The 16041-nt window shown below is 33.5% G+C and overlaps 2 protein-coding genes across 2 annotated transcripts; both read left to right on the top strand.

Annotated features, from left to right (window-relative positions):
* The first annotated feature begins 467 nt into the window (after nucleotides 1–467).
* Nucleotides 468–6623, top strand: cnpy4 (canopy FGF signaling regulator 4). The gene is made up of 6 exons (XM_059355438.1): nucleotides 468–670; nucleotides 1240–1366; nucleotides 2757–2853; nucleotides 3867–3989; nucleotides 4113–4230; nucleotides 5481–6623. The coding sequence occupies exons 1-6, from the start codon at nucleotides 586–588 to the stop codon at nucleotides 5573–5575; spliced, it is 645 nt and encodes a 214-aa protein (XP_059211421.1). The 5' UTR covers nucleotides 468–585; the 3' UTR covers nucleotides 5576–6623.
* Nucleotides 6624–6915: 292 nt separating this feature from the next.
* Nucleotides 6916–14274, top strand: LOC131990050 (zona pellucida sperm-binding protein 3-like). Its single transcript, XM_059355437.1, has 8 exons — nucleotides 6916–7364; nucleotides 8800–8900; nucleotides 10837–10940; nucleotides 12571–12745; nucleotides 12933–13050; nucleotides 13783–13865; nucleotides 13945–14048; nucleotides 14122–14274. The coding sequence occupies exons 1-8, from the start codon at nucleotides 6972–6974 to the stop codon at nucleotides 14181–14183; spliced, it is 1140 nt and encodes a 379-aa protein (XP_059211420.1). The 5' UTR covers nucleotides 6916–6971; the 3' UTR covers nucleotides 14184–14274.
* The last annotated feature ends 1767 nt before the right edge of the window (nucleotides 14275–16041 follow it).

The following is a 16041-nucleotide window of genomic DNA, read 5'->3' as shown; positions in this document are numbered from 1 at the left end:
GTATAAATATTCTAATATATAAATATTATACATGAAAAAAGTATTTCAACTTAATTTCAGCATGTATTATAATTTTTAATTCATATAGGCAATATGGTCTTTATTAATGTAGCCTATATGTTCATACATAGCCATTTAGCGTTTTTTTTCATAACTATGACGTATGAACCCATTGTCTATTCAGTTTAACATTTAAATTATTTAACACAATAAAATAACATATCATAGTATGATTCATATGAGAAGAAAAACAGCAAACTGTTGAGAACAATGTTAAACGATCTTTGTGTGAAAGTAAAAGAAGTAGAAAGAAAACATTAAACGTACGAAAAACGTCAAGGGTGGGTGAAAAAGTATATCAAAATAAATAAATAAATAAATAATTATTTATTTTCTAATGTTGTGCTAATGGAGTTCTCTTCTCTCGACAATCTTCCCTGAAATCGACCCACCAGACATCTACTAGTCGCGTCTGTCCGTTTCCACTACGCATGCGCAGTTGCAAGTTGTCGTCAAAAATGCCGATGTGGCTGCTGAGATATTAAACTCTGATTTCTCCTGAAAGCTTAAGAACAAACTGTTGCAATGAAACTTTTTATACTCGTTTTCCTTTGTGTCTGCTGTTATGTGACAGCAACAGAAGACGACAGACTACCGAATAAATGCGAAGGTAGGACGAAGAAGCGACACTAGCTCACTGTTATGATGCTATTTTTGTGACTTTATGGCATTTGTTTACATAATGTTGTGACCTCGAGTGTCCGTCTAAACCAGGGATGGGCAACTTAAATGCTGGAGGGGGCCACAATTTTTCATCGACACTACCACAGGGCCACATATAGGACCGTGCACTTAGCCAGATATAATGAAACTGCAATTTTCAATATGTTTACAGTGCGGTAATTTAAGATATTTCATGCTCAAATGCATGTATAACAGTAGGCTATAAATAGGAAAACAAAAGGTCTGAAGCAAATAAAACATTTAAATAAAACAAACACTTTTTTTTCAGTGCAACAGCAGACTCACATTAATTGCAAGAAGTAATTGTGTGCATTTTTACACTGCACTTTTAAGATTTCATGCTCAATTGCATGTAGTTGTACTGAGGGCCACTTCAAGTGAGGGTGCGGGCCGTATGCGGCCCTCGGGCCTCCAATTGGCCATCCCTGGTCTAAACCCTTTACCTGTAAATAAATATAAAGTAGGTTTAATTACCGTGTTTGTCCTGTGTGTCAGTGTGTAAGTTTTTGACAGTAGAGCTGCAGGATGCTCTGGAGAAAACGGGACGCTCTAAAGAAGTCCTGGAGGTTGGAGAAGTGCTGGACACAGGAAAGAGGAGGAGAAAGATTAAATACAACACCTCGTAAGTTAAAGCTTCAGATAAGAGCTTTCTGTGGATGCAGTCAGTCCGCATCACTGGGGTTATTTTTTTTTAGGCTTGACAAAACTTTGAAACTGATGTTTTCTTAAAAAGATTGCCAAAAATACATCGTTTACAGTAAAGATTTCCGACAGTCCTTGAATGGATCATAGGTTCTATAAGAAAAAAAAAACAACCAAAACAAAGCTTTAAATTTTGATATTTCTGTCAAAATCACTTTTAACCCTATAAAGCCAAGTTTTTGAGACCTCTGCATCATCAGTGTGATATTTTTCTTCCTGATAAACCTGATGTATACATGTGTTGAAGATTTAAAAAAAACTGAGCAACAAATTGCACAAAAATACCAGATGTATCAAAAATGATATGCAGGTTCCACTGGTGGATCAGTCATTGCAGCGTGAAAACTTCATATCAGCAGATGTATGATGTTGTGTTATATGGAAAAAAAATATTTTGCATATTTGAGGAAAATGTTAAAAGGAAAGTCAAAGTCTTAATAGGATAAAACTGTTAGGTTTTATATGTTTTTGTTAGTTCAAGAAAACACATTGTGAGCAACAAATTGCACGAAAAGACCTGATGTATCAAATATGATACAAATTAGAATTCATATATGCAAATTTATATTGAGTTATTTTTTTATTTGTCAGCAGGTTCAATAAACACTCCAGCTTTAAAAAAATGATTGAGGACAGATGAATGAACATTTGGAAATATTAGATCCTGTTAAAAACATTAAATTCTGTGTTTCTCAGTTACACTGTCAAGCCATGATTGATTTTGCAGAGATGTATTAAACAGTAATGTGTAAAATATTTACTGAAAATCTGACATAACTGCAGGCTGTTTACACAGAGCAGAGGGGAGAGGTCAGGAGGGGGTGTAAAAAATACAAGTAGTTAAATATGTATGCGACTCAATTGTTTTCCAATATTTAATGATACTTGTGAGCACTTGGAAAAGTGTTGTGTATCTATATCTATATATATATATATATTACATTTTATTCCAATTTTTTTACAAATGTATCAAAGAAATTAAACTTGTTTTTTATTCTATGATTAACATCATTATAACTGTTCTTCTGCACAAAGGCATTTTTAGTCGTTCCCAAATCTAGCCATGACGGTGCTGATACCACAGAGCTGCTGGACTGATATATTTGATATTTATTTTGTATACTGCAGTATAACACAAGGCCACAGTGAGTGAAATGTAAAAATTGCAAAAAAAGTCCTGAAACAGCTTGTTGGTGTTCAGAGGGTTAACTAGTAAATTGTGCTTTATCTATTTCTTATACCAGAAAGCATGTAACTGTTGCTTTTATATGTGTAAAACGGCAACATTTAAACCTGTATTCTGATTACAGAGAAACTCGGCTGACTGAGGCGGTGGACAACATATGTGAACGCATCCTGCAGTATAATGTTCATGCAGAGAGACCTGGCAGCCTCAGATACGCCAAGGTGAGGGTATTAATACACCTGCTTTTTAAAAGATCTCTCCTACAGTTATGGAAAAAATGATTAGACCACCCTTGTTTTCTTCACTTTATTGTTCATTTTAATGCCTGGTACAACTAAAGGTACATTTGTTTGGACAAATATAATGATAACAACAAAAATAGCTCATAAGAGTTTAATTTAAGAGCTGATATCTAGACATTTTCCATGTTTTCCTTGATGATGATTTTAATTGTCAAGAAAACCATGGAAATGGCTAGATTTTTTTGTCCGTGAAAAAAAATATTTCACAGGTTTTATTGGCTTTGTTTTTAAGATGCATCAAACATGCAGTATATTCCACATTAAAGGACAAAACTAATCTCCTTTTTATCATCTTTCTATTGTTTTATTGCCTATATTGCTTGTCCAAATTTAATATAATTTTTGTGTTTTTTATCCAATTATTAGTTTATTTATTTTTCTGATGAACATTAGTTGTTCATTTGCCTGCTGTTTGCTACGATTTAGCATATTTGTCTTCTTGTATTAATTTTACCCTGATTTTGTCTTACAAGGCTTTGTCTGTCCAAGCACTTTGAAAATGCTGTTTTTAAAGGTGCTATATAAATAAAGTTATTCAAGTCAAGTCAAGTCAAAGTTTATTTATAGAGCACATTTAAAAACAAACTATAAACAGTACAGTTATTAAAATACAATAAAAATCATACAAAAATATAGTAACAAATAAAAACAATGAAAACAATAAAATAATACTAAAGCAATAAAATAGTAATAAAAACTCTATTTAAAAACAAAGTTAGAGTTAAAAAGGAAATAAAAGAATAAAAAGCCAAGACTTCTTGCCTAGCTGGGACTGAACACCAAGAATTGTTATTATTTCCCCCAAAACCTGGCTTTTTGAATTTTTGTGCTCCATTTATTTGCAGATATTTTAATATTATTAATTTATTATTATTTTATTTTAAGAGTTTTATGATTTAAACTGACAGCTGGCTGGTTTGTATGTGTTGCAGGGTGCCAGTCAGACCATGACGACTCTGAAGAACCTGGTCCACAAAGGAGTTAAAGTGGATTTGGGAATGCCGTTTGAGCTGTGGGACGAACCGTCTGTAGAGGTTTCAGACATGAAAAAACAGGTAGGACAATGTGTGTGTGTGTCTGTTTGTACAACAGCTGCTCTGAGACCAAAAATGATCAAAAATGTCAATCTTAATGTGTTGTCTTTTGCCCACTTGTGTGTTTCTGTGCGTGTTGTTCAGTGTGAGACGATGCTGGAGCTGTACGAGGAGGTGGTGGAGGACTGGTACTTTCACCATCAGGACCAGAGGCTGGAGAACTTCCTCTGTGAGAGACACGTCCTCAAGGCATCAGAGCAAGGTAGAGCATGACCCCTTACACTTTAATGCTGCTTTGAATGGTTTCAACCCTCTGAATCCCAAACAGTTTCATGCCGTTTTTGCTCCTGTCACATTTTTACTCACTGTGGCCTTGTTTTTCACTGCAATATAAAAGTCCTGCACCCTTTTTGGAAACGACATAATTAAGGCTAGAAGTTGGGAACAACTCAAAAAGGCCTCATCTGCAGTAAATCACAGTTATAATACCCTAAATTATTAAAAAAAAAAAAAAATGCAAAACATTTGGAAAAATGTATATAAACAACATGTTTCCAACTGTGTCAAAAGTGTCATTAAGTGGGTCTCCAAATATTCTACATTTTTTACAACCTTTCTTGTCCTCTCCTCTCAGCTCTGTGTAAACGGCTGCAGCTCAGTCCAGGTTTCTCTGAATTTTTGTCACATGACTGTTGGTCTCAGCTGAGTCATTCATGGCTTTCCAGTTGCTCTGAAGAGCGCTGAATTTAATGTTTTTTACAGGATCCGGTTAGGTCAAATTGTTTATTTTTGGTGCAATTTTGGAATGAGACATCTAGAATAAAATGTTTTTTTAATGAAATATCACAGTTTTACACTTTGTCTTGAGTTGTCTTTTTCTTCCCTCTGATGAAAGCACATTATTTGTTTAAGTTTCTTTGAGTTTCTGGCTGTGATAAATTGTGTATTTTTTGCCTTTTTTCAGATTGAAAGAGCACTTTTGCTAAAGTCTCATCCAAATTCCTTGTGTCACATACAGGTGCATCTCAATAAATTTATCAATTTATCAATTTAAAAAGTGGAAATAACACATTATAGAGACCCATTACTCACAGAATGAAAATTTCATGTCTTAAATTTTATACAAATTATTCTTTATTCAATTTCTTCTAATTATAATGAGTATGGCTTACATTTAATGAATACCTAAAATTCAGAGCCTCAAAAAAAAAAGTAATATTACAAAAGACCAATTTTAAAAAGTATGTTTAATATGGAAATGTCCATCTATATGACTCAATACTTGGTTATTTGACTTGAACTACTGGAAATTGACTTTTCCATCATATTCTAATGTATTTGGATGCACCTGCATATAAAGGCTTTTAATTAAATTCTGTTATCAAGAAATGTAAAAACACAATCATCATAACCTCACTGAACACCAGGGGTGAACTCAGCCCCTCCTTCCCTTTGCAGAAAATAAACTATGTAGCTGAAACCTCCTAATGTGTTTTTCTCTCCCTCCCTCAGAATGTATGAAGGAGGTGTGGAAAGGAGACGTGGGGACCAAAGAGAGCGACGCCACAGAAGAGGAGGAAAAAACACACGACGCTGGGGAGCTCTAAGGGAAACATTTTCAAAAAAGATAAATGCAGAAGACAACAGAATAACCTCAATTTTTAGCTTTTGGCTGCAAACTGCAAATACGTTATGTATTGTGGCACGATTTTAGCATTTGGCTGGATTTAACAAACGGTGAAAAACACATTTGAATTATATTTCTAATGCCAAATCTTGGTCTCATGTGAACTTATGCTTCACAGACTTTTACACTAGATTTTTGCTGATATTTTTATATGAATTTAAAGCACCTTTTTAGGAGCTATTTGCATTGAGGTATTAACCCTTTGGAGTTTGGGGCTATTTTGTTGGTTTTTGACTCTTTTTCTTTCTGCCTTTTCAGTCCATATTGGTATTGTTTTCAGTACAACCTCACCTATATGACCTGATAATATTTTTTTTCATTTTGACTTACTGGATCAACACTTTCAACACAAAAAAACACACAAAAACACACACAAAATTACAAAAACACACATAAAAAACTTTTCTTTTTACAAAAAAACCCACATAAAAACCCACAAAATTACACCGAAAACAAATACATTTTTTTTTTTTTAAAAACCACCCGAAAAATGCAAAAACACACAAAAAAATACAAAAAACACATGAAAACACACATAAAACACACAAAAATGGACAAAAATCACACAAAACATTAAAGACAAAATATTGCATTAAAAATGCTGAATGCAAACTGCAAAATTTGAAAAACCTTTACAAAAACTTACAGTTGGTCGAGGTGTTTTTTACCTTTGCTGAAAAAGGGTTGACGCACTAAATTGGACATGAAAACTTCTGAAAAAGCTGAAAGCAGGGCTCAATGCTGCTTCGTTTTTACTAAGAAGTCTTGCTCCGGTGTTTTGTGGACTCCAGAGGGTTATGTCTTTGCCACTATTATTCCCAGTGTTATATTATGTGTACGGGCTGTTACATCTCTCCTTGTGCCAATATTATACGGTACATATCAGTATTTTTACCCCAAATAACAGCCTTTAAAAATGCAATATGTACAGTTTCTTGATTGTGAATAAAATACTTTTTTTTATAACACTCTGGATATCTTGTTTTTTTCTGCATTTTGTTACAGAAAAATGACACAAAAGCACATTTTTTCCAGTCCAATCCACTTAATTTATATAGCACAATTTTAGCAAACAAGGTTCCCAAAGTGCTGCACAAATAATAGATAGATACAAAACACAATACAAAGAGATGTAGTAAACAATAGAACAGTAAAATGCAATAAGATAAAATAAATTAAAAATAGGATAAAAATAAAAAGTTTCACAAACTTTCCAGTGAAAACTTGTTACAGTGACTCTGCAGCTCACTAATGAAGCAGAATGAGTTTCAGGTGTGGTTCCTCCTGCTGTCAGTCACATTTAATGCAACATCACAATGTCTCTTACTTCTGAGACACTTTCTCTCTATTTTCTGATTAAGTTAGTGACAATCCAGTGCTACTCTTATCAAACTGAACCTCTGTTTCTGTCTTTCTCCGAGTTGGCCGCTCTCGAAGCAAACTCTTTGCATCAGACAGACAAGCCTCGCTTTGTGGATCTGGATCGTGTCGGAGATGACGAGATCGAGACCTTTGTGGTGAAATGTCACGGGGACAGCATGGAGGTGGTGGTGAAAGCTGATCTGTTTGACCCCGGCCTGGCTGTGGAGCCCACACACTTCAGGCTCGGACCTTCCAGAGCTGCACAAGATCACTGCAGGGCCAGAGAGTCAGGAGCCGGAGAGTTTATCATCAGGGCTCCTCTGACTCACTGTGGGAGTAAAGTGGAGGTTGGTGAACCCTCAGGGCCTGTTTTATGAACACTTGTACTGCTTAGCACATATAACACACACACTCTAAAAGCAAGCTATAAAAAAATATACATTACGATATTCTGCTTTCATTGTACTGATTTTTTTCACCCACATCTGACCTAACACACAAACACTAATTGATTTTTATTATATATTTATTTTAACCCTTTAAATGCCATGGTTTTTAGATGAAAAAAAAAAAAACAACAGAAAATATGAATTATTTTCTAGCTCTATTTTCTGGTTTTGTTGCTTCATTAATTTTCACACTTATACTGCTTAGCGAATAAAACACACTCTTTAAAAGCAAGCTATAAAAATATTATACATTATGATACTTTTTGTACTTTCATTGTAATGACACCCCCACCCCCACCCCCCATATCTAACCTATTTATTGATATCAAACACTAATTGATTTTTATTATATATTTATTTTAACCCTTTAAATGCCATGTTTTTTTAGATGAAAAAAAACAACAACAGAAAATATGAATTATTTTCTAGTTCTATTTTCTGGTTTTGTTGCTTCATTAATTTTTGTGCAGTGTTAAATACTCACACTTGTACTGCTTAGCGAATAATGACATGTAATGACACCCCCACCCCCACCCCCCATATCTAACCTATTTATTGATATCAAACACTAATTGATTTTTTAATATTTTAATCCTTTATATGCCAAGTTTCTGTCAAGATTCCAATGGGTTGGGGTGGGTTTCAATGGCGCATTTTACGTGCCATTGAAACCCATTCAAGCTATAAAAAAAATATGCTTTACGATATTCTACTTTCATTGTACTGATTTTTTTCACCCACATCTGACCCAATAATTGATATCAAACACTAATTGATTTTTATTATATATTTTAACCCTTTAAATGCCATGTTTTTAGATGGAAAAAACCCTGAAAATATGAATTATTTTCAATCTGTTTGAAAGTAGTAAAAATGATCAATTCCATGTCCAAAGCCCAGATTGACACCGATATTTAATAAAATGCATGTATTATGCTTTAACATAAATGGAAAAAAATGAATTTTGAATGTGTTTCAATGGCGCATTTTACGCACTCAACCTTAAGAGTGTAACTATTGTTTGTACACAGTGTATTTTAGCCTTACTGCATGAGCTGAGCTGGAAATAAAAAGATCAAATAAAAATACACAATCTTGCCAAAATTCATGCCAAATGCATGAAAGCAGCCAAAACTATTAACTAATGAAGAATGAAAAATGCGTAAAATGTGCTCAACCTGCCCTGAGGGTTAATAATCTCAATACAATGTTGTTTTTACTGTAGAGTAAGCAAGTGTTCATATAAAATAGACATTCATCCTGCATGCAACAGCTGGATTGTTGCTCAATGCTGCCATCTAGTGGTGTAATTGTGATATTGCTTTGTGTCTAGTTTACCCAGAGTGCAGTGCGGTACACCAACCTCCTGCTGTACTCTCCACCTGCAGCAGCACCTGGAGGAGCTGCTGTTCCAGTCCAGTGCGACTATAAAAGGTGCATCTTCACAGAATAAACGGTTTCCTGAGCTCCGTATGTGTTGCTGATGTTTTGTGCAAGCAAACAATATTTATGAAGCACTTTTCAGAACAGAAGATATAAAATGCTTTAACCCTATAAAGCCCGAAGCATGAAATAATTGCCAGAAAATTCTTTTTTTTTTTTAAACTGGAGTGTTGATTGAACCTGCTGACCAAGAAAAAAAAAATTAAATATCAATTTGCATATATGAATTCTAATTTGTATCATATTTGATACATCAGGTCTTTTTGTGCATTTTTTTATAGTATATAATAATATTGATGATAATAATAATAATAATAATAATATATTAATATTATATATTATCAAACAATTAATAAAAATATATATATTACAAATAATATGGAATAACAACAACTAAACAATTTAAAATATAATAATAATAATAATAATAATAATAATAATAACAACAATAATACTAGTGTGTTGCCAAGTATATTAACTCATTTATTTTAGTAATGCATTCATTTCACATTTTTATAAATATTCTAATAATAATAATTATAATAATATACATTTTCTTAACCAGAATCAAAGCATTTCAGGACTGCAATGAGGCTAATAAATTCAAATAATTACAAATATGGAAAAAAAATAGGCAACATTAATATAAGGAAAATTATTGAAAAAAATTCTGTAAAAGTATGAGAGGTAAAACTATTCTTAAAACAAGTGTTTTTATCTTTATTTACCCTTAATGATTAATTTCTAGACTAAAACCTGCAGATGCATTTGAAATATCAACGTGCTTTCTCTGTGTCTTTTAATCCAGCAGTGTAACGAAAAGCAGCTGGATGTCTGAATTCTTGCATGAGGAGATCTGTATCTAATAATCAATGAAAAATTGTTTCCAGGTGCAACAACAAGAGTCATCTCCAAAAACAAACGTCTGATATTATAAGGGAATTCTATGCTCTTCATTTGTAACTTCTTTTTCTCAGAAAATCTATTTTCTGGGCTCCTATATAATAAAATTCTGACTGAAGGTTGTACCAGTAATCATGTGACATTACAGTCACCCTTATCCAGTTTTGATCATTCCAGTTTGTTTTTCTTGAACGAACAAAAACATATAAAACCTAACATTTCATTTTCATCCTATTAAGACTTTGACTTTCCTTTTAATATTTTCCTCAAACATGCAAAATATTTTTTCTTCCACATCGTCAAATCGTCTAAAATAATCGCCTAAGTCATTTTTTGTCAAAATAGTTTTTTTTTTGCCTAAATCATCTTCTCATGATGGTAAAATCGTCTGAAATCTACATCCTCAGTTGATCAGATCATGTGATTTTACCCCTTTAAGATCATCACTTCTTTGACAATTTGCCACATTCATAGGCATCAGATAAGAACCCAGCAAAGAAGAGCTAGAGGGAGATTGTTTAGTTATCAGTTTAGTTTATCACTGTTTTATTGTTGACACTAATATTGGTAACACTTTACTCTAAGGTGTCTACATAAGAGTGACATGAGCGTATCATAAACATGACATGGGATGTGTCATGAACATTAATGACACTTTGAAGTAACATTAATGCTCATGATACTTGTCATGTCATGTTTCTGACAGGCTTGCGTGACTCTTATGTAGACACCTTCAAAATAAAGTGTTACCATATCTTGCTTAAGTCACAAAGGCATGTTCAAAAAAATGCCTAAGTCATTTATTTCTCTTAAGTTACATAATTTACACACAGTGTTATTACTATGCCAATAGCCATCCTTTGTTACATCCTTTTTGAGTGAAATGATCAATAAATGTCATGTGTTACACTTTTGGTGAAGTTTTTTGTTTCCTGCAAAACTTGAAAAAATGACTTAGGCGATTATTTTAACAGGGTGACGATATAACAAAACATACATCTGCTGACATGATGATTCCATCCAGGAGTTACACGGTGAGCAGCGGGGCGCTGAAACCAACCTGGAGTCCCCCGATCTCCATCCAGCCCACACACCTGGACCTGGACTTCCACCTCCGACTCATGACCAGTGAGTAAATCTCTTTTTGACAAATATGCTCACAAATAGGACAATCTTTACTTATGTCCTATATTGTATTTGTAAACAACCCCTATGTGTTAGGGTTGTCACGGTACTAAAATGTTCAACTCGATACCGATACTCAGGAAAATATTCGATACTCGATACCATTTTCGATACCACCAGGATAAAAACAAAGACCCCAAAATTTAACAGAAATATTTTTATTAACACGAAAAATGCAACATGTAAAAATGAACAGAACCACAGGTTAAATATTTATAATAAAAAACAGTTGTGCAAAAAGAAACTGCAGCTATGATAACAAGCTTCAGATACTCGATACTTGAGTAAAATGAGTATTGTATCCGGATACAACGTTTTAGTATCGATCCTTTTTTGAGTATCGATACTTTTGACGACCCTACTATGTGTAAGTATTTAACCCAATTACAACAATATTTCTTATCTATAACAGCCAGTTTACTTGCAGTTTACTTTGAAAATATGATATATTTGTTGGTGTGGTTTTATTCTTGACAGGAGGAATTAATAAAGCAACATCAATGCACATACAGGCGTTTGATTACTGTTTTACGGTCACCCTGAAACGGTGAAAATCTTTCCTTTAAGGCAGAAAACTTAAGATGAGTTTGTTTTTGCTCTTTTTCTCCTCGACTCTGGAAAAGCCTCCCGAAAAGAAAGCAAATCAGTGTTTCTTATGGATTTTTCTTGATTGTAGAAGGTTATTTTCACTTCTTGTGTGGTGGAATTTAACTCAGTACATTTATTCAAGTACTGTACTTCAGTACAATGTTGAGGTACTTTACTTGAGTATGTAACAACATATGTAACTTTATACTTCTACTTAACTATGTTTTAGAAGGCAAATATTGTATTTTTTTCTCCGCTACATTTAGCTGACAGCTTTAGTTACTTTTCAGGATAAGATTTAACGTGAAAAACATGATCAATTAAAAGTAATTATTTTAAATTAAAGCAAATAACCGTATATTAAGTAGCTAAAATGAGCTCTAATTGGACAACAGTAAAACACTGCTTACTTACTTTTGATACTTTAAGTACATTTTGATTCTGGTAATTTTGTACTTTTAATACAGTAAGTTTTTAATGCAGGACTTTGACTTGTAGTGGAATAATTTCACAGTTTGGTATTAGTACTTTTACTGAAGTAATGGATTTGGATCCTTCTTCCACCGATGTATAGAGCTTAGACTCAAATCCCAAGTACTAAAGAGTTTGAGTTAAGTTTAGAGTCGATTCTGGAAAAGCCTCCCGAAAAGAAAGCAAATCAGTGTTTCTTACAGATTTTTCTTGATTTTAGAATTTAATTTGAAGGTTCTTTTCACTCCTTTTCCTTTATTTTACACAATATATAGCTAGTGGTGGAACTTAACTAAGTACATTTATTCAAATACTGTACTTAAGTACAATGTTGAGGTACTTTACTTGAGTATTTCCACATATGTAACTTTATACTTCTACTTCACTACATTTTAGAGGCAAAAATGTTACTTTTTATAGACAAAAAAATAAAATTGTAGCCCAAAAGAAATGCTTATTTCACAGAAAAAAAGTCATTTTCACATGTTTTTTGTTGTGTTTATTGATTCCTCAGGTGACTGGAGCAGCGAGAGGAAGTCCTCTGTTTACTTCCTGGGTGAGGTGCTGAACATGGAGGCGTCCGTAGACCACCGTCACCTCCCTCTCCGCCTGTATGCAGACAGCTGTGTGGCGACTCTGACCTCTGATGTCACATCTCACCCCAGATACCCCTTCATAGACCACCACGGGTGAGTCTGCAGTGGTTCCTGCAATTATTTTTCCCCAAATGAACTTCCTTTGAAGGCATTGTGGTGGACCACACTGCCGGCACAAATCCATCCAGTTTCTGTATCCTAATTTTTTTTTTTTAAATAAAATGCACCCAAATTACTGGTTTAAATCTGATAAGGATATGTCTGTTCTTGTTCTGTGCAGATGTTTCACAGACTCGCAGCTGGACGGCTCCAGCTCCCGTTTCCTGCCCAGAGTCCAGGGCCGACTGCTCCACATTCAGCTGGAACCTTTCCTCTTCCACCAGGACCTCAGACACACAGTCAGCACCGCTCTCATGTGTTTTAACCCTCCTGTTGTGTTCGTTTCTCAGGAAACAGCAATAATGTGCATGGGTCAATTTGACCCGGGGCATGATTAACCCTTGTGTTGTCTAATGCCACCTATACATCACAACGAGTGAGTAGATAAATCAACACCTCTTCTGTTCTGGCAAAGAGTGGTATTGCAATATTGCATTCAAAAACAGACCAATTCTATAAAGTGTGGGAACCCTATTTGAATTATGTAGATCCTGATATCTCTAATATCATGCTGCAGGGATTTTCTTGACACTACACATTATTACTGTAACCCCAAGTATTATTTATACGGATCTGAGCTGATGTTTTTTTGTTTATTTGTTTTGCTTTTTATTTCTGTGAACCATATTAAGTAACCATCCTTTACTTGTGAAAGTGAAAAATGAATAAAAAATATTGTTAAAAAAAACCAAACACCTCTTCTGTTCAGGGTCAGATTGGCCATTGAACAGGATCTATGTAATAAATAAACATGCAAATATGTGAAATAAACCATATTAATTTTATATGTATATTGCACTTATTAAGTCAAGCAGAAGAAGTTTCATCCTGAAAAAATACTTTTAACTTTTTTTTTAGATTTTTTAACTTTGAAATTGGTCAATTTGACAACATAACAGGTGGTTAATATAGAGTATATATCTAGAGTATAAAGAGAAAAGCCTCAGCATGTGTCCTTCTGTCTCCTGTAGGTATATATAACATGCTATCTGGAAGCAGAGCCCATTTCAGACAAGGAGCCAGTGAAAAGAGCTTGTTCTTTCATAAGTGGGAGGTCAGTTTTAGACTCTCTTAACCTATTCTAAAAAAAAACTAAACATCCGACATAACCACATCTTTGTTTTATCCATCAGGTGGAGGTCAGTGGATGGTGATGACCGTGTCTGTCAGAGCTGCAGCAGTGTCAAGTCCAACCACAAGAGGGCGCTGAGGAGCAGAACTCAGCACAGACAGAGAGGTATCATTGTCCTGTCACTCTGTTTTCAGCACTGACAGATGATTATATTAACTCAGATTTTCTTTCCTTGCAGAGCTGCACAGGGAAACCATTCTGGGCCCATTGATATTTCTCCCCCGACAGCTGAGCACATGAGGAAAAAGTAACATTTGTATGGAAGTGATTGAGTTTAATATAAATAAAAATGTTTCAGCAACTGTGACATGTCAGAAAAATGTAATTGTCTTCATGTGACGACTTGTGTAGGAGTACTGGAACAACTAAACCATTTAAAATATAATAATAATAATAATTTTAATAATAATAATCATCACAATAATAATCATCATAATAATTACAATAATAATAATAATAATAATAATGACAATAATTAAGATAATAATACATATATTAATATATATTAAAATAATTTGTGCTAACTAGTGTAGGGGTGCTAAACTAAACCATTTACAATATAATAATTATAATTATAATAATAATTGTCATCATAATCATAATAAAAATAATTATAATAATAATGATAGCTATATTAATATATATTATTTAAAAAATAATTAAAAAACTTTTTTTTTTAAATACATTTCTTTTAAATATGAACTAGAATCAAAGCATTTCAGGACTGCAATGAGGCAAATAAAATCAAATAATTACAATTAATATGGAATAAAATAGCAACAGTAATATAAGGAAAACAATGAAAAAATAAAGTAAAACTATGACAGTAAAACTATTCTTAAAACAAGTGTTTTTATCTTTACTTACCCTTAATGATTAATTTCTAGACTAAAACCTGCAGATGCATTTGAAATATCAACGTGCTTTCTCTGTGTCTTTTAATCCAGCAGTGTAATGAAAAGCAGCTGGATGTCTGAATTCTTGCATGAGGAGATCTGTATCTAATAATCAATGAAAAATTCTTTCCAGGTGCAACAACAAGAGTCATCTCCAAAAACAATCACTAATATTATAAGGGAATTCTATGCTCTTCATTTGTAACTTCTTTTTCTCAGACCATCTATTTTCTGGGCTCCTATATAATAAAATAAAATTCTGACTGAAGGTTGTACCAGTAATCACGTGACATTACAGTCACCCTTATCCAGTTTTGATCATTGTGCCACATTTGGACACACACTGTGTGCTGACTGATGAAAGAAATCGCAGTGGTCAGTCTGATTGCTTTCATCATAGTAGCTTTCATCTTGGCAAGATACATTGTAGCCTATAATAACTTTATTCTAGTAGTCACAATCTGGCCGGTGAAGTCAAATCAAACAACAGTTTGAAACGTGAAACCACTAAACTAATATTTTATCCATATGTGGTTTCTTTTTTTTTTTACTTTTGCATGATATATCAACATGTGTCAACTAGGGCTGGGCGATATATCGATATATTTTTAAATCTGATATGGAATTAGAGCATATCGCATATATCGATATAGTTAAAAAAAATTATCTTTATGTATAAATGCTGCCCTTACTAGGGTTTGTCAGATTTAGTTATTTTGTGCTGTTAGTTATTCTTTTCTCATATAAATATATTTATGTTCGGAAAAGATTGTCTTTTAAAGATTGTCTGTATTTTATTTCATAGGCTATTTTTATTGAAGATAATTTTTTTATTTAAATGTGCATTTTATGGAGCTTTGATTTTTTTTAAAAAGGTACTCCTGTTGTTATACAGTATTTCTGTTCACTTGTATAAACGGTTTTAAAACTAAATGAATAATAATAAATAAATAGAAATAAAACTACTTGTGACATGTCAAATTTGACAATTTTGGTTACATATCGCCCAGCCCTAGGGTCAACACCGTTTTTTAAATGCATCACTAGCTTGACTTCTTTTAAAGATAAAATCCTGTCAGACACCACCACATGATTATACATGATGGTTTTTGTCTCCTACTACACAGGCAGGTAACTGCGTGTCGATGTCGGTGGTGATTTTGTTGCATGTGGAAGCTTTTTAGCTTCTATTGGACAAAGTT

The sequence above is a fragment of the Centropristis striata genome, chromosome 17 (assembly GCF_030273125.1).
Source record: "Centropristis striata isolate RG_2023a ecotype Rhode Island chromosome 17, C.striata_1.0, whole genome shotgun sequence".
Lineage (NCBI taxonomy): Eukaryota > Metazoa > Chordata > Actinopteri > Perciformes > Serranidae > Centropristis > Centropristis striata.
This window is presented reverse-complemented; position numbering and strand designations above follow the sequence as displayed.

Bases quoted from the DNA above. Each gene is read 5' to 3' on its own strand.
- cnpy4 (XM_059355438.1), top strand. From the start codon at position 586: ATGAAACTTTTTATACTCGTTTTCCTTTGTGTCTGCTGTTATGTGACA. The intron at 1,367-2,756 runs GTAAGTTAAAGC...TTCTGATTACAG, and splicing joins AAGATTAAATACAACACCTC to AGAAACTCGGCTGACTGAGG. The intron at 3,990-4,112 runs GTAGGACAATGT...CGTGTTGTTCAG, and splicing joins TTTCAGACATGAAAAAACAG to TGTGAGACGATGCTGGAGCT.
- LOC131990050 (XM_059355437.1), top strand. From the start codon at position 6,972: ATGTCTCTTACTTCTGAGACACTTTCTCTCTATTTTCTGATTAAGTTA. The intron at 12,746-12,932 runs GTGAGTCTGCAG...TGTTCTGTGCAG, and splicing joins CCCTTCATAGACCACCACGG to ATGTTTCACAGACTCGCAGC. The intron at 14,049-14,121 runs GTATCATTGTCC...CTTTCCTTGCAG, and splicing joins AACTCAGCACAGACAGAGAG to AGCTGCACAGGGAAACCATT.